Genomic DNA, 13,459 nt, shown 5'->3' on the forward strand with positions numbered 1-13,459 from the left:
AATATTTCTTTAACCAGAGATGAACTGAGGGCACAGAGCCATGGGCACACCACATGGAAGCACCTACTTTGGGCACCCCATGGCATGTTAATTTTTCAAGAAAGAAAACATCCTATTTTCTATATTTCAGAAGTCTAATCCCTTTATTTTCTAGTCATCTTAAGTGATCCCATTAAAATAGGCTTGATCAAAACCTTAGTGATTTATGCCTTTTATTATTTATCAAATAAGCTAAGGTCTCTTTTATGTCCTAAACTTAAATTAACAGAGATGATCTTATGGTCTTACTGGAAGCTTTTGAAGAGAGAGATGAAGATGCAGAGTCATGGGAACATGATCTTTCTCTTTTCATAGGACTTCTCTTTTCTGAAGTAGAACCTGATTCATGAATTATCATAATGGAAAATAAAATTAAAATATAATTTAGGCAAACTTGTAAGTCACAGATATATTGTCAAAGTAAGGAAAAGTACAAAAGGGTTTGTGTGGGGTTGTGTCCTCATGCTGACACTGTTTCCAGTATGGAGAGTATCTGTTCCCACCACAGAATATTGGATCAACCTACAGTCTAATTTACATATGCTGAACTGCAATAGGTTCACAAAAATCAGGGCTGCAACCAGGAGCTGGTAATATCTAGGCCTGTCTCAACCATGATTTCTCCTCCAACCCATGTCCTACATTCCCCACTAATCCAGTGTCAGGGAAAGCAGCAGGCAACAAGCTCTATTTTGTCAGTATGTTTTGAAATTACCTCCTACCCCACACAGCTTTATGGCCAGATTACATCTCAGCTTTTGGTGACGAACATCCTCAGGTGGATGGCCATCGAGGTCCTTCACTTGAGATTCCTAGCTGAGGCTCCTAAGTTAAAATGCTTGTTTCTGTACAGTTTTAACGTGATAAACTGAGACATAAGCACTGCCATCAGCAAACTTAGACTGTAAGCATATCTTGTATGTTCTGAATTGGACTCTGGATGATCACACCATACTTCATGGACTAGGAGCCATGAAGGAAACCACTTCATGCCTCAGACATCACAGGAACCCATTTGACTCAGATCACATACAATCTCAGCATACTTCAACTAAATGGACAGAACTGCTCATCACAAGGAGTACTCATCACATCTGAAGCAGGCATCTATTGAACACAGTTTGAGTATGACCCCAGGCATGTCATTCCTCTTTGAAGAGTCCATATTGGATTAAAGAAAGCATTTTTGTTCAGCTTGTTCTGTTGTCATTTTCAATGAGTAAGAACTTCCTAGGTGAACTTGGAAGGTAATTGGGTTTCTTCCTCCTCATAGTATAGAAAAGGAAATGAAGGCAAGTTGTTTGAGATTTAAATACTTTACAGGAATAAAAATCCTTTCTTTTCCACAGGCACAATAGATAGTAAAGAAAAGTGTAAAGAACTAATAAATAACTGATAATATCCATCAATTATAACTCAAAAAAACCCAGAAAGTAATTGTTCCTGGGTTAATTATTGTTGGGTTTTACACATTTGTATGTTCTCAACTGGTTTCTTAAGAAATAATGAATTCACCAACTCTACACTGTTAATTTGAATTCATGGGCATTTTCAAGGAGAACTCAGACGTTTCCATGTTGAGATATATTTTCTATCCATACTATTTAACACCTTACAAGCTAGGGACTACTCAGCTGTTTGCTTGAAAGGAATCTTAATCACTGACATCATTTTAAGGATAGGTTCAGTAGCACCAGGAGCAGTTTAGTTGGAGATGCCACTGAGGGTAGGGATGCAGTCACTGCTGCTGCTTCTCAGAGAGCAAATTTCACCCTTCTCTGCTGGGGAGGGAGAGTCTTTTATGACCAGTAATAAAAAATACCTTCTGTCGTTATTTCTTCATCTTCATTGTCAGTACTGCTTAGTTTCTCTGGGTCGCTTTCTAACACATCATTCACAACTGCTTTCTCTGTGTGAATTTCTGAGCTCACAAAGTATGCTGCCAAACCAAGCTCTTGCTCCAGGCTTGTCCGTACCAAAGAAGATGAATTTATTAAACGCAGGTCACAATATCTCAGTGATCTGGGGAGAAACGGGAGGAGCTCGTATGAAAACTCACTGTAATCTACTACCTTATCTCTTTGAGAAACACAGCTAAAGGGAATTTTTTTCATGATTTGCTTCAACAAGGGATGAGATAGAACACAGAATTTTGTGCTTAATAAGTTTACCATTGGGGTGCATACACTGTTCTTTCTCTTAACCCAATTACACAACTTAATTTACTGCACTGAACATTAGTATCTTCATAAGAAAAAGAATAATCATTTGGATTCTAAACCTAACACACACAGAATAGGATTCAGTTGAACATACAAAAGCATTTAGTGCCCCAGGGCATGCTGTCTCTCTTCCAGCTGCCATTCCAGAAGGCACTCCACACATCCTGGGGCACACATACAACCCTCATCAGCAGATTTCTCAGCTACCCTAAGAAACCTAAGCATCTATACTTTTTTTTTTTAACATACCAATTCTCTCCTCTAAACTGGGAAAACTCTCATAATATTTTTGGAGCTATTTACATCTTGCTGTAAACAGAAATTTATTATCAATAATTGGGAGTTTGCATTTGTGATATAAAAACTGCCCCAAAAATGGCAAAGAAACACCTCAACACTGAAATCTGTTTTCCTCTCACACAAGTAATCACACAGTTAATCTAGCTATTTGATAAGCAGTGGATAAAACACTGAGAAAAGAGTGGATCTTCTTACCGTGGCAAAGACTCCCCTTGTGGATCCATCCCACTAAATATCAATATGCAAGGCAAACCTTCCAATTCCAAATAGGTCTGTGGCCTCCAATCTACATCTTCAATTTTCTGCCAGATCTGTACAAGGCAGAGAAACCCTGTTGGACATATCTATATGTTGGACTTATCTATAACTATATAATAGTTTATATATATGTATATATTTGAGATATATCTATATCAAATAAAAAGGCAGACATACTTTATCATCCATTATAATAATCCACTTGTGCAGTGGAAGAGAAGCCACAGAGCAGAGCCAAATTCAAAACAGATACCTCTCACAGTTTCTAGAGCATTACAGGCAATCTGTAATAGAGCAATCTGCCTGCTGTTAGTCTGAGCACATTGGGACAGTATGTTCCAGCCTGAAAAGCTTCCCAGCTTCCAAGCTGCATAGATAGCACTGAGACCAGAGCATATTGCAAATATGGCACAATGGAGAGTAAAGCTGAGCAGGAGTTTTGGGGGAGAGAAGAGAATGCAGAGGCTTCCTGAGGCAGATAATATATGGATGTCTGAATCCAAGGAAAAAAATAAGCTAGAAATTAGACTTTTTCACCTTAGAGGGACAGGAGAAAGCTGGAAGTGTTCAACACACACCACTGTCCCTATTTACAGCCCTCTGGCATCTCCCACTCTCCCCTAAAGCTATCGGTTTTCCTGGTAACTTTATGAGGAATCTGACAAGTCCATATATTGTTTGACTGTTCAGCCTCAGGCTATATTGCTTTACTCACCAGTCAGTCCTTCCTGCTGTGAGACTGATCTACAGATAAGGAGTATCTATGGTATGATCAACAGTGCAACAACTCGGCCTCTGACATCTGTTCATGTCCCCCCTCTATACATGTCAGAGAACATAATCAGGATGTGACTCAGAACTAATACTGATCTTTCAGAGTAAGTGATGCCTAATTAATAGCAGAATGAGATCAGCATTAGGCTCTGGATCTCAGATGACTTCATCTAACGTGTACTGGATCAAACAGAGTAAACAGTATAACAGATATATATATTACAACATTCTAGAATGGAAATACATTTTTGCGATCAGATGATGGTAATTTTAGGAAGAGTAAAGGACGCTTTTTTTTTAACAGATGACCCATGATTCTGGACTTAAAGGGTATAAATTAATCCATAAATCAAAACATGATTCAGAAAGCATAAAATCCCAAACTGTGAACACCAGGGTGCTCTAGCATCCATAACTACCATCACTGATCAAGCAAATCGGTCTTCCTGTCCCCTGCTGGTGACAAGAATAATTTAACTATCAACTAGTTGCTGATTAAAATCTTTTTGCACTGTGATGTTTTTGTGAGAAAATTCAGCTAAAACTGAACATTTTATTTGGCTTTGTAATGTATTTCACATAGTCTCTTTAGATAAAAGCATTTCAGCTGTTTCTGAGGGTTGCTACTGGAAGTCAAGTGCTAACCACATTAGTTACTACTTAGTAATAATTAGTTAATACAGAGCATTAACCACAGCAGGACAGGAAAGGTGTCACAGACAGTATGTGTAAAAGGTAAAAGTCATGCTCCTTATGGCAGTTTTTATTTTACTTTAAGACTCCACACCTCAGCTCATGACCATAGCTGTCACCAGTAAAGTCTCCCCACCTACCCATCTAAGGAAGCTTCCCAGCACATGCCATTCTGCAATTTACCTTTAATTGTTCCACAAAGTGCTTCCCAATTGTGATTCCCGAATTAGGATTTCCCAGGATTATTTCAAAGTTATCTTCAAGGGCTAGTCTTTCCCTTACATTATACAGACGTTCATATGCTACTGCAGCCAGAGGGATACTTGGAATTCTCAACACTACCATGAGGCCATGGCCACTAGGACATTGCCTTGAAGAGTTTATTAGATTTTGGGTGATTTCCAGGGTTTCAACTGAGGTGTAATTCTTCATCTGGGAAAGACCACACACTGCCATCATAGCTGCAGAGTAGTGTTGGATGAGGACAAAAGTCCTTATCACTGCACTGTGTAATCTGGGGAACCTAAAATAAATGATGAATTAAAAAGTATTAAAGGGTGGCATGAAAAAGCTATTTTTTACAAAATATAGTAAACTCAAGATTTTCTCCTGTAACGAATCCTTCGTATCTACTATACAACAGAATCTCATCAATTGCAGTTGCACAGTATTTGCAAGGCATCATTTCACAGACAGAACTGATGCTGTCCCTTCATTTCTCTTCATAAAGGTTTACTAAGCAAGTTGTCCAGTAAGGTTACATCACTTTAATTTATCCATACCTTACTGCGGTTACAAAATTTATCACACAATATTAGCTGAGGCACTCAATAATATCATCAAACAAAATTACATTTTCTTATCAATAAGAACAGTATTCTTGATTGTGTGCTGTTCTTAAGGGGCAGAGAGAGATTGGGTCTTTCTCTTATTTTCTTACTGAAGCCCTAAACCAACTTACTCTTGTGTTCAAGGGGACTGAATATGTAGGCAGCAGGCAATGAGCACTCCAATTTCCCAAGGCCAGCTACACCTTATTTCAATCCCCAATTTATGGAAAGGTGATCCATGGATATCCAATAGCTTCCTGTGTTCTGATTTTCACAGAAATGAAACCCTGGTGCACAGTAAAAAGAGTGCTTGCTATGGCTTGCTCAGAAAAGTGACTATGGCTTGCTCTGAAGTTTTTATTTCTGATTTATGTGTACCTACCACAGTGATATATCTAACTTCTCTTTGTGTCCCAAGTGCAGTATGCGCAAAATCAAAATCAGCCAGGGTCAGCAAGTGATAATATTGGACAAAAGTAATAACACATTTAAAATTATGTGATGGCACAATGGTAGATTATTGCAATATAGAGGAGTAACAGGTCACAAGAAGATCACATTGTAAATTGGGCTAAGCAGTGTGTGTGCTCATAGTAAGAGACAGCCTCAACTGATGAAACTGCAGGCCCAGTATATACTAAATACATAGGAGAAAATAAGAACAGGTGAAACGCCTTGCATATGTAAATGATGTATAAGACAGTGAGAAGTAAAATAAATCAATAAATAAAATGGTCTTCTAACTAATAACTCAAGACCCTAAAAAGGACTTCCTAAGTTTCCCATGTCAAACAAAGGAGGGCCCCATACCTCTTTCCCAAAGCCATGACCATTGCTTCAAAAGAGCTGTCGTACCGAAGCAGTGGAATACTATGTCCAGAGAGGGTGGAGTCAATGAATTCTGACAGTCCAAAGTATTTCTTGTTTTCATGGTATAAATCTACACCCTAGAGCAAATGAAGTAATAAAAATACAAGGATAAAGTCTATCAATAATTAATTTATGAATGATTAACCATTGGTATCTTGATATACTTACAATCACATTCTCTAATAAACATACATCTACTCAGACATATTAAAACAAGAAGAGAAAGAAACAGAATTAGCTATTTTGAGAGAATGAAAATTTGACCCAATTTTTCCTCATTTCTTTCTCTCTCTCCCCATATCCATACACACAGACAGACAAGCAATATGGACTAAATATGCACATATATGAAGAAAATTCATGTAGGTACATATATTTATGCAGTAATGCACTAGAGACAACTGAAGATGATTTCCATTTATGTAGCTCAAAAAAAATTTAGCAGAGCTACTAAGGTTTATGGAAAATATAAAAGGAATAAAGAGAAAGAAAGCTACAAAGGATAAGAAAGGGAAAAATTAACTTGCCACAGACTGAACAGGATGTCATTCAAACTTCACTCTTGTTTACAAAAATCATGGGGACTTCACCATTTTATCAAGTACATAAATGGAAAATAACTTATGAAAAGCTCAGAAAAGCACCTCAAAGCATCCATCTTACATTGCTGTATGAAGAAGGCCAGTGGATCTCATTGTAAGGGCTGATATGAGTATGCTGTGTCTGCAGCGCATAGGGGAAGGAAGTCACGTGGAGGGTCACAATATTTGGTGCCTCTTTCACCTCCCTGCAGTTCAACAGTCTATCAACAAGTCCTGTCGACAGCTCTGTTTGAGGATAAAGACTATGCATAGCACTGCAAAAAAAGAAACCCAAAACTCTCCAAAGTGATCAGCAAAAGGGAATATTTGTATCAGTGGAGCAGCTTAAACTTGGATGTGAAATCAGAGTTAAAGGAATTTAGGACTCTTCTTTTACCCTGAAACTGTTGCAGAGAAGAAAATGTAAATTATTTCACTGCAAGTAAAAATTTCTTTGAGTCTGATAAGCTCTCTAACTAGCAAATTACCAATCCCTTGCAGCTACCAGAATATCAGAGATAAAGTAGGAAAGGAAGCTAACATGGAAGTTACCAATAGACACATAGTCCTGTAGTAACTTTGGTCAGATTGTTAGTGCTGCCCTTAACACAGGATAATTCTAACCTACAAAAATCAAGATAGAAAAGTACAGATGATAAGTCAGTATGATAGAAAAAGAGAAAAAACAAAGAATAGTTATTCTTAGAGCAAATCACAGTATCACGGAATACTGACAGTCAATTCCTTGCTCCTGTGCAAAATTTCAGTCCAAATTAATGCTGTTTCATTTTTGGCATTTACCTGCCTATGTATCTTTATTAAATATAAAACAGAGTTAAACAGCAACATAGGTACTTCCCTACCACTCAAGGAATAAATTCCTCAAAGGCTGGGACACCTGTAAAAGTCCATGTAAGTTCCTAAGACAGGGGAGCTGAACAGGAAACCCTCAGATGCAGTTTCATTGAAAGTCATCATTGTTAACCAGTGTAAAAGACAAGACCTCACTTCATTCACAAGCAAGATTCCAGTGTTCAGTTTCAGAAACACTACCATGATCCCAAAGTTGGAATATGTTGGTGTTTCTGGAGTTCAGAATGTTTTCCAACCTCCCCAAGAGCCTCAGAACCAGAGAGCAAAAGCAGCCCCACTTCTCAGCAGGCAGGTTGTTGAGAATCTATGGAAACAGAGCTCTGTGAGGGAAGAGGGAAGCAATGAGTTACGTGAGTGAACTGATGGGGAACTTGGTAAACACTGGACAGGAAACACTCTCTTTACCTCAGAACTCTACCTGGCATCAGTAAGAATTCACAGAAGCTTTCAATTCTTACAAATCAGTGATTTTGGATAGAAAAGAACTGGAAATTTTCCATCAGTTAAAAAAATAGGCAGCAGTGTTAGCTCACTAGTTTTCTACTCACTGGGTTGAGGTTTTGCAAATTTTACAGCCCAGAGGACAATAACAGAGAATGAGGAGCTCTGTGTACTTTCACAGGAAGCTTTCCCCTGAACAAAGGACAAGCAGCCAAAAAAACAATAGCTATGGCTGAATAATGTTCCACTGAGGCACAATATAATAAGCAGGGTAAGAATAAATAATGAAGGACCTTAAAACATGTTTATTCAATGCATGGGGAGGCAGAGTTAGCAGAAAAATGCAAACAAAGATGAAGGAAGGGATAAATCTGAAAACTAGTCTTGAGAGATAATGCAGATAATAATATTTTCTCTAAAAACAAGTTATAGTTTTCTTACCTCATTAGATCCCAGTGTGCGTGATCATGGATTAGGACAAACAGTGTGTGTGGATTCTGCATAGAGTTTTGTAAAAAGATTTTGAATTTAATTTGGGCTTCTGCATCTAGTTTCATAACATACTGTTCCACTCTCTGCTTTGTAAGATGTTCCTTTTCTAATCCAAGTTCTAATAATATACCTAAAAGAACAGAACACGTGTCAGTATTTCTGGAGATGAATACATCTAAGAATGTTGTGTAAATCTAAAATAAAGCTAACTAATGATCACCTGAGTGCCAGAGATGAAACAAAGTCTGTTGGTAAGTCACTTCGGAAGGTGGAACACAAATCAAGAAATCAATTTTCTCGAAGGAACCCAAATCAAGATTTTGAGTGCTGGAGTCAGCAATTGAGCAAATATGAGACAGCAATTTCTGAGCCACTGCTAGCTGGAATGGACGAATTTGATGTCGTTCAATCTCATAACCTGGAAAAAGGCAAAATTCTGTTTAGATAATATGCCCAAAGTCTAATCTAATGTAAAATGTTAAGAGTCTGGCAAAGAATAACTGATCTACTCTTTAAAATATTTTGCTTATTTACAGGAGTTCATTTATGAAAAATCCATAGAGAATGTGCAACGAAATCTTTCTGCATTTGGACTTATTGGTCCTGTAAGTGCCAGACCTAAAGTGAAAATGAACAATAGCATTCTGCAGCCACAGAGGTACAACTTACAGCTTGAAACTCTGTAACACCCAGTGGAATGAAGCAGAACATCCATCAGTGTAAACCTAAATATTCCTAGAGATGAGTTTCTGTTTGCCTCACGACCTTTGCCTTCTGGGCTCTGCCCAGAGCGATCCAACTGTGCACCCAGAACTTGGTGTCCAGTGCCTTACTCTGTTATCTCTTTAGAACATCCTCCTTACTTACTTGTACACACAGCTGTTCCAGCTCCATTCACTGCTGTTGGTTTATTCACTGAAGCAGAAAGTGATGAAGAGATATGCCCTTGGTTTTCTTGATAAAATTTTTCCAGCAAAAGATCAATGTCGCCTTCTGTCAAATGGAAGGGATAGTGCAATAAACATCCATGTTAAGAAGAGCTGCATTTCATATTGACTTTGTTTTGCAGATCTTAAAAACTTTATATCACAGAATCACAGAATTTCTAGGTTGGAAGAGACCTTTAAGATCATCAAGTCCAACCGATGTTCCAAGACCTCAACTAGATCATGGCACCAAGTGCCACATCCAGTCTTTTTTTAAACACATCCAGGGATGGTGACTCCACCACCTCCCTGGGCAGATGATTCCAGTATTTGACCACTCTTTCTGTGAAAAACTTCCTCCTTAATTCTATCCTGTATCTCCCTTGGCACAGCTTGAGACTGTGTCCTCTTGTTCTGTCTGTTGTTGCCCAGAGAAAGAGACCGACCCTCAGCTCACCACAGCCACCCTTCAGGAAGTTGAAGAGAGTGATAAGGTCACCTCTGAGTCTCCTTTTCTCCAGGCTAAACAACCCCAGCTCCCTCAGTCGTTCTTCATATGGCTTGTGTTCCAAGCCCCTCACCAGCCTCGTTGCTCTCCTTTGGACACGCATATATATATTTGCTTGCTATCCTGCCCTTGCCTTATTGGCTGCCTTATACAGGAACCCTCTGGTTATTTTCTATTGCATCTCTTTTTACAAAGTATCACTAGTAAAATGAAAACCAGACCAGAGAATGGCAAACCATCTCTGCAGACCAGTTATGACATTTATGGAATGTGGTAGAAAACTAACCTTAAGGCCTTGATGCAAACCAGCAACAACAATGACATGAAACTGGCTTAGTTTATGTTCAGACCATGAATCCATACTGTTCATTAACAAGAATTACATGAAAGCTGAGAAACATCTGATAAACATTTTTAAAACTCCAACATTTTTGAGGGATAGAAAGAAAAATAATTTCTAATACAGCTGAAAAAAACCCATGAGTCAATGCTGAAGCAAGCAAGGTATATTTTATTAAAGTATTGCTTTGATGCGTTGGTTTTCAGGGCAGTTAGGACTTGGTGAAGGAGAGATCTTGACTTCATTTCCGAAGGTTGTTTTATTATATTATGATATATATTACATTAAAAAAGATTACACTATAACTATATTACAAAGAATAGAGAGAAAGATTCATCAGAAGGCAAGACAGGAATAGAAAGGAATGAATAATAAAGTTCTGTGACTCCTAGAGAGTTTGAGAGCTGTTGCTCCATTGATTGGTCAGCAAGTAGAAACATCCCACATCGACCAATCGAGGAAGCACCTGCTGCATTCCACAGCACTAGATAACAAATTGTTTACACTTGAAGCTGAGGCTCTTCAGCTTCTCAGGAGAAGAAAATCCTAGCAAAGGGATTTTCATAAAATATCATAACTACATTGCAGATCTGCAAACATACCCATTTCTACAGAGCAGGGGCCCTATTTACAGATGAAAGCTATGCAGAGAGAGTACAACATGCCTGACCCTAGCATTAGTATTTTCTCAGCAGCTGAAAAGATGTTTGAGCATGTCTTCAGTGAGCTCAGAAAGGCAGGGCCTGTCCTGTGAAGAGCAGTCCAGTGAATACAGGTGGCAACTTATTTTCAGGATGCTCATTTACTTGTTCTGCTACACAATAGCTAAAAAATAACAACTAAACAATAATGTTGTTAAACAATAGCAACTGCAGAGAATTCTGTGACCTCTGTGACTTTATAGTTCTCTTTGATTTTGAGAACCATACTTTGAAGATACTAAGATAAACAATACATAACTACAAGATGATTTAAGGAAAATGAGATTCCCTTAAGTGACCACTCAAAATATGATGACACATTCAGAAGGGTTCTTGTGATCTATATACCAACATGATGTGAATGGCAAAGAAGACTGTGACATCCTATTAATTCTGAAAAACATGCTGCATTTGCCCTAGCTGTGAGATATGGTTTAGCTTTCCACACAGCTTGATCTATCCCCAGATAATCCTGCCTGTTGTAATTCTCAGTACACTCACTTAAAAAATGACCCAGTCTCTCTGCAATTTTCCTCTCTGTCCCAGGCATCACAATCAAGTTCAAAGTACGGTAAGTTGAAGGGGCAAATCGCACCTTTCATAAAATAGCTCTGATCTATTCTGTTCTAAATGCTTAGGGCAAAAGAATTTATACATTCATATGCATATGGACTTACGTAATGTAAGGATGGGTTTGCATAGCTAAGAATAATATGCTCAGCTATTTGCTGACCTATTTTTATGAAACCAATGTATTTTAGAAACTGATGCTTTTAGGATGAATTTCAATTCAACTCTACTTTCACAACTTTGTCCTGCATTTTTCATGTATTTCTAATAGTGCCTTCCTTCTGGTAAGAAAATGAGCACAGGTGTTTTCCCAGATTTAGAAGTTTCAGGGATTGGAAACACAGCTCTTTACAATCTGTTACGTACCTGGGCAGAGTGTGCTAAAGAAGGACCCCAGAGTTTCCACCTTCCCTGTGACCAGCTGATAGTTAACTTCTTTTTGGTAGTCTGAAGGACTGAGCATGCTCTCAGATAGAACTCTTGCCTGATACTTTCCTAGAAGAGAAAAAAAAAAGAAAAAAAGGAATTTTGCAAACTCTTCAAACTAAAGATAAGAATATTCTTCTAAATCATAATAAAAATACTCTACAACTAAATGAATGCCACACATACAAAAATGGCAGAGATGAGTCTTTTATGTCTCCAACACATATATTCACCAGACACATGTAAAATAGATTCATGTTTTACAATTCTTTGTATTTCATTCCCAGTTTGGAAAGTATTTGTTGATACAGGATATAAAAAGACCATATAATATTGAAAGGAATTGCCAATTATCTTACAATCACAATGAATCTTCGAATGGCCATTCAGATAATTTATTTATTCGTGAGCAGGTTGTTGAAGGGAATGACATTGAAAGACCATCTTTTAGAAGCTAAAGAAAGGTTCTCTGCAGTTGCACAGAGCAGGAGAGCTTTATGCACTCTGTGTGCCGTAACTCACTATGTCTTGTTTGCAGCCTTGTTGGCTGAGATGCTTTGGTGAGAAAATGGGCAACGCAGGCAGAAGGTGGCTTGCTGGGGAGTGAAGTGTCAGCTTGGCTTCATCAAAGCCCATTACTGGCTGGCCAAAGCTCTGCTTTGTGAGGCAACTTACTGGAACTCCAACCAAACCCCTCTCAGCACTGAACTGCTCTGGTTTGCAAGGAGATACATCCTTGGGATATTACCTGTTATCACAATACAGGAGTCAATGGCTCGGTTTCTACTGGCACAAATGATCACCACATAGTTTGTCTTTATTAACTTTCCTTCCATGAGTAGCTTAAACATTTCTGAAAGCCCTTCTGCCAGGGAGTAGCTGCACTCAATGATATGGACACTGTCATTGCAGGAGCTGGCTGCCAGCCCTGCCAGCCAGGGCAGCTGGGCTGAGGTCACCGGGGTGATCTGGCTGGGCACCTGGGGGAAGGCCTGGGGAACAGCCTGCTGGTACTGACGGATCTCAGACAGGTGGGATTCCCGCCAGGAGCGCATGAATATTTGCTCCAAATCCTCAATCAAAGGGACCTGGTCTGCAGCTAAAAAAAAAAAAAAAAAAAAAAAAAGGGAAATATTATGAAACAATTAAACAAAACTGTTGAGTTAGAAACTTTTTTTTAAAAACCATGCTTCAGACTTTGCATGTTTCAGACTCTCTCTGCATGCATGACTCTGTTGCCTTTAGTAAATGAAAAGCAAATTTTTCATTTTGAAATGCCTTTGTGATACTCAGATAAAGCTGCCCTAATTTGAACCTGAGTACCAGTAATTAGAAATATTTAAGAGGTTGAGTGCTGCCTGTCTCAGTATACTTCTAAACCACAGATTGTCTGCAAGAACAGTGAATTACAGCTCTTTTCCTTTAATTTTCATTGCTGAGGTCCCAGATGATAGCAGAAAATAAGCTTTGTATGTTTATAATTCAATCTGTCTGGCCTTCAAACCATGTTCCATAACCATGAATGAAGTAGTTTCATATCATATTAGCAAAGACTCATATTTAGTACTGTTCTGCCCTAATATTCCCCTTCTCATTTGCCTGCCTGTAATACATT

At 38.5% G+C, this 13,459-nt stretch overlaps 1 protein-coding gene across 5 annotated transcripts in view; it reads right to left on the reverse strand.

Annotated features, from left to right (window-relative positions):
• The window catches only part of GREB1 (growth regulating estrogen receptor binding 1), an 88,358-nt gene that overhangs the window by 24,728 nt on the left and 50,171 nt on the right, over positions 1–13,459 (reverse strand). For 4 of the 5 annotated variants that reach the window (XM_038133606.1, XM_038133604.1, XM_038133605.1 and 1 more), the window contains exons 11-21: positions 12,593–12,943; positions 11,785–11,913; positions 9,241–9,366; positions 8,594–8,791; positions 8,323–8,503; positions 6,650–6,842; positions 5,927–6,063; positions 4,470–4,809; positions 2,757–2,872; positions 1,862–2,061; positions 289–378 (exon numbers count right to left, since the gene is read on the reverse strand). In XM_038133606.1, the coding sequence (XP_037989534.1) occupies positions 289–378; positions 1,862–2,061; positions 2,757–2,872; positions 4,470–4,809; positions 5,927–6,063; positions 6,650–6,842; positions 8,323–8,503; positions 8,594–8,791; positions 9,241–9,366; positions 11,785–11,913; positions 12,593–12,943 (2,061 nt within the window). The remainder of the gene's footprint in view (positions 1–288; positions 379–1,861; positions 2,062–2,756; positions 2,873–4,469; positions 4,810–5,926; positions 6,064–6,649; positions 6,843–8,322; positions 8,504–8,593; positions 8,792–9,240; positions 9,367–11,784; positions 11,914–12,592; positions 12,944–13,459) is intronic. The other variant, XM_038133607.1, reaches the window with a different exon arrangement.

This window comes from Motacilla alba, chromosome 3 (genome assembly GCF_015832195.1).
Source record: "Motacilla alba alba isolate MOTALB_02 chromosome 3, Motacilla_alba_V1.0_pri, whole genome shotgun sequence".
NCBI classification, from domain to species: Eukaryota; Metazoa; Chordata; class Aves; order Passeriformes; family Motacillidae; genus Motacilla; species Motacilla alba.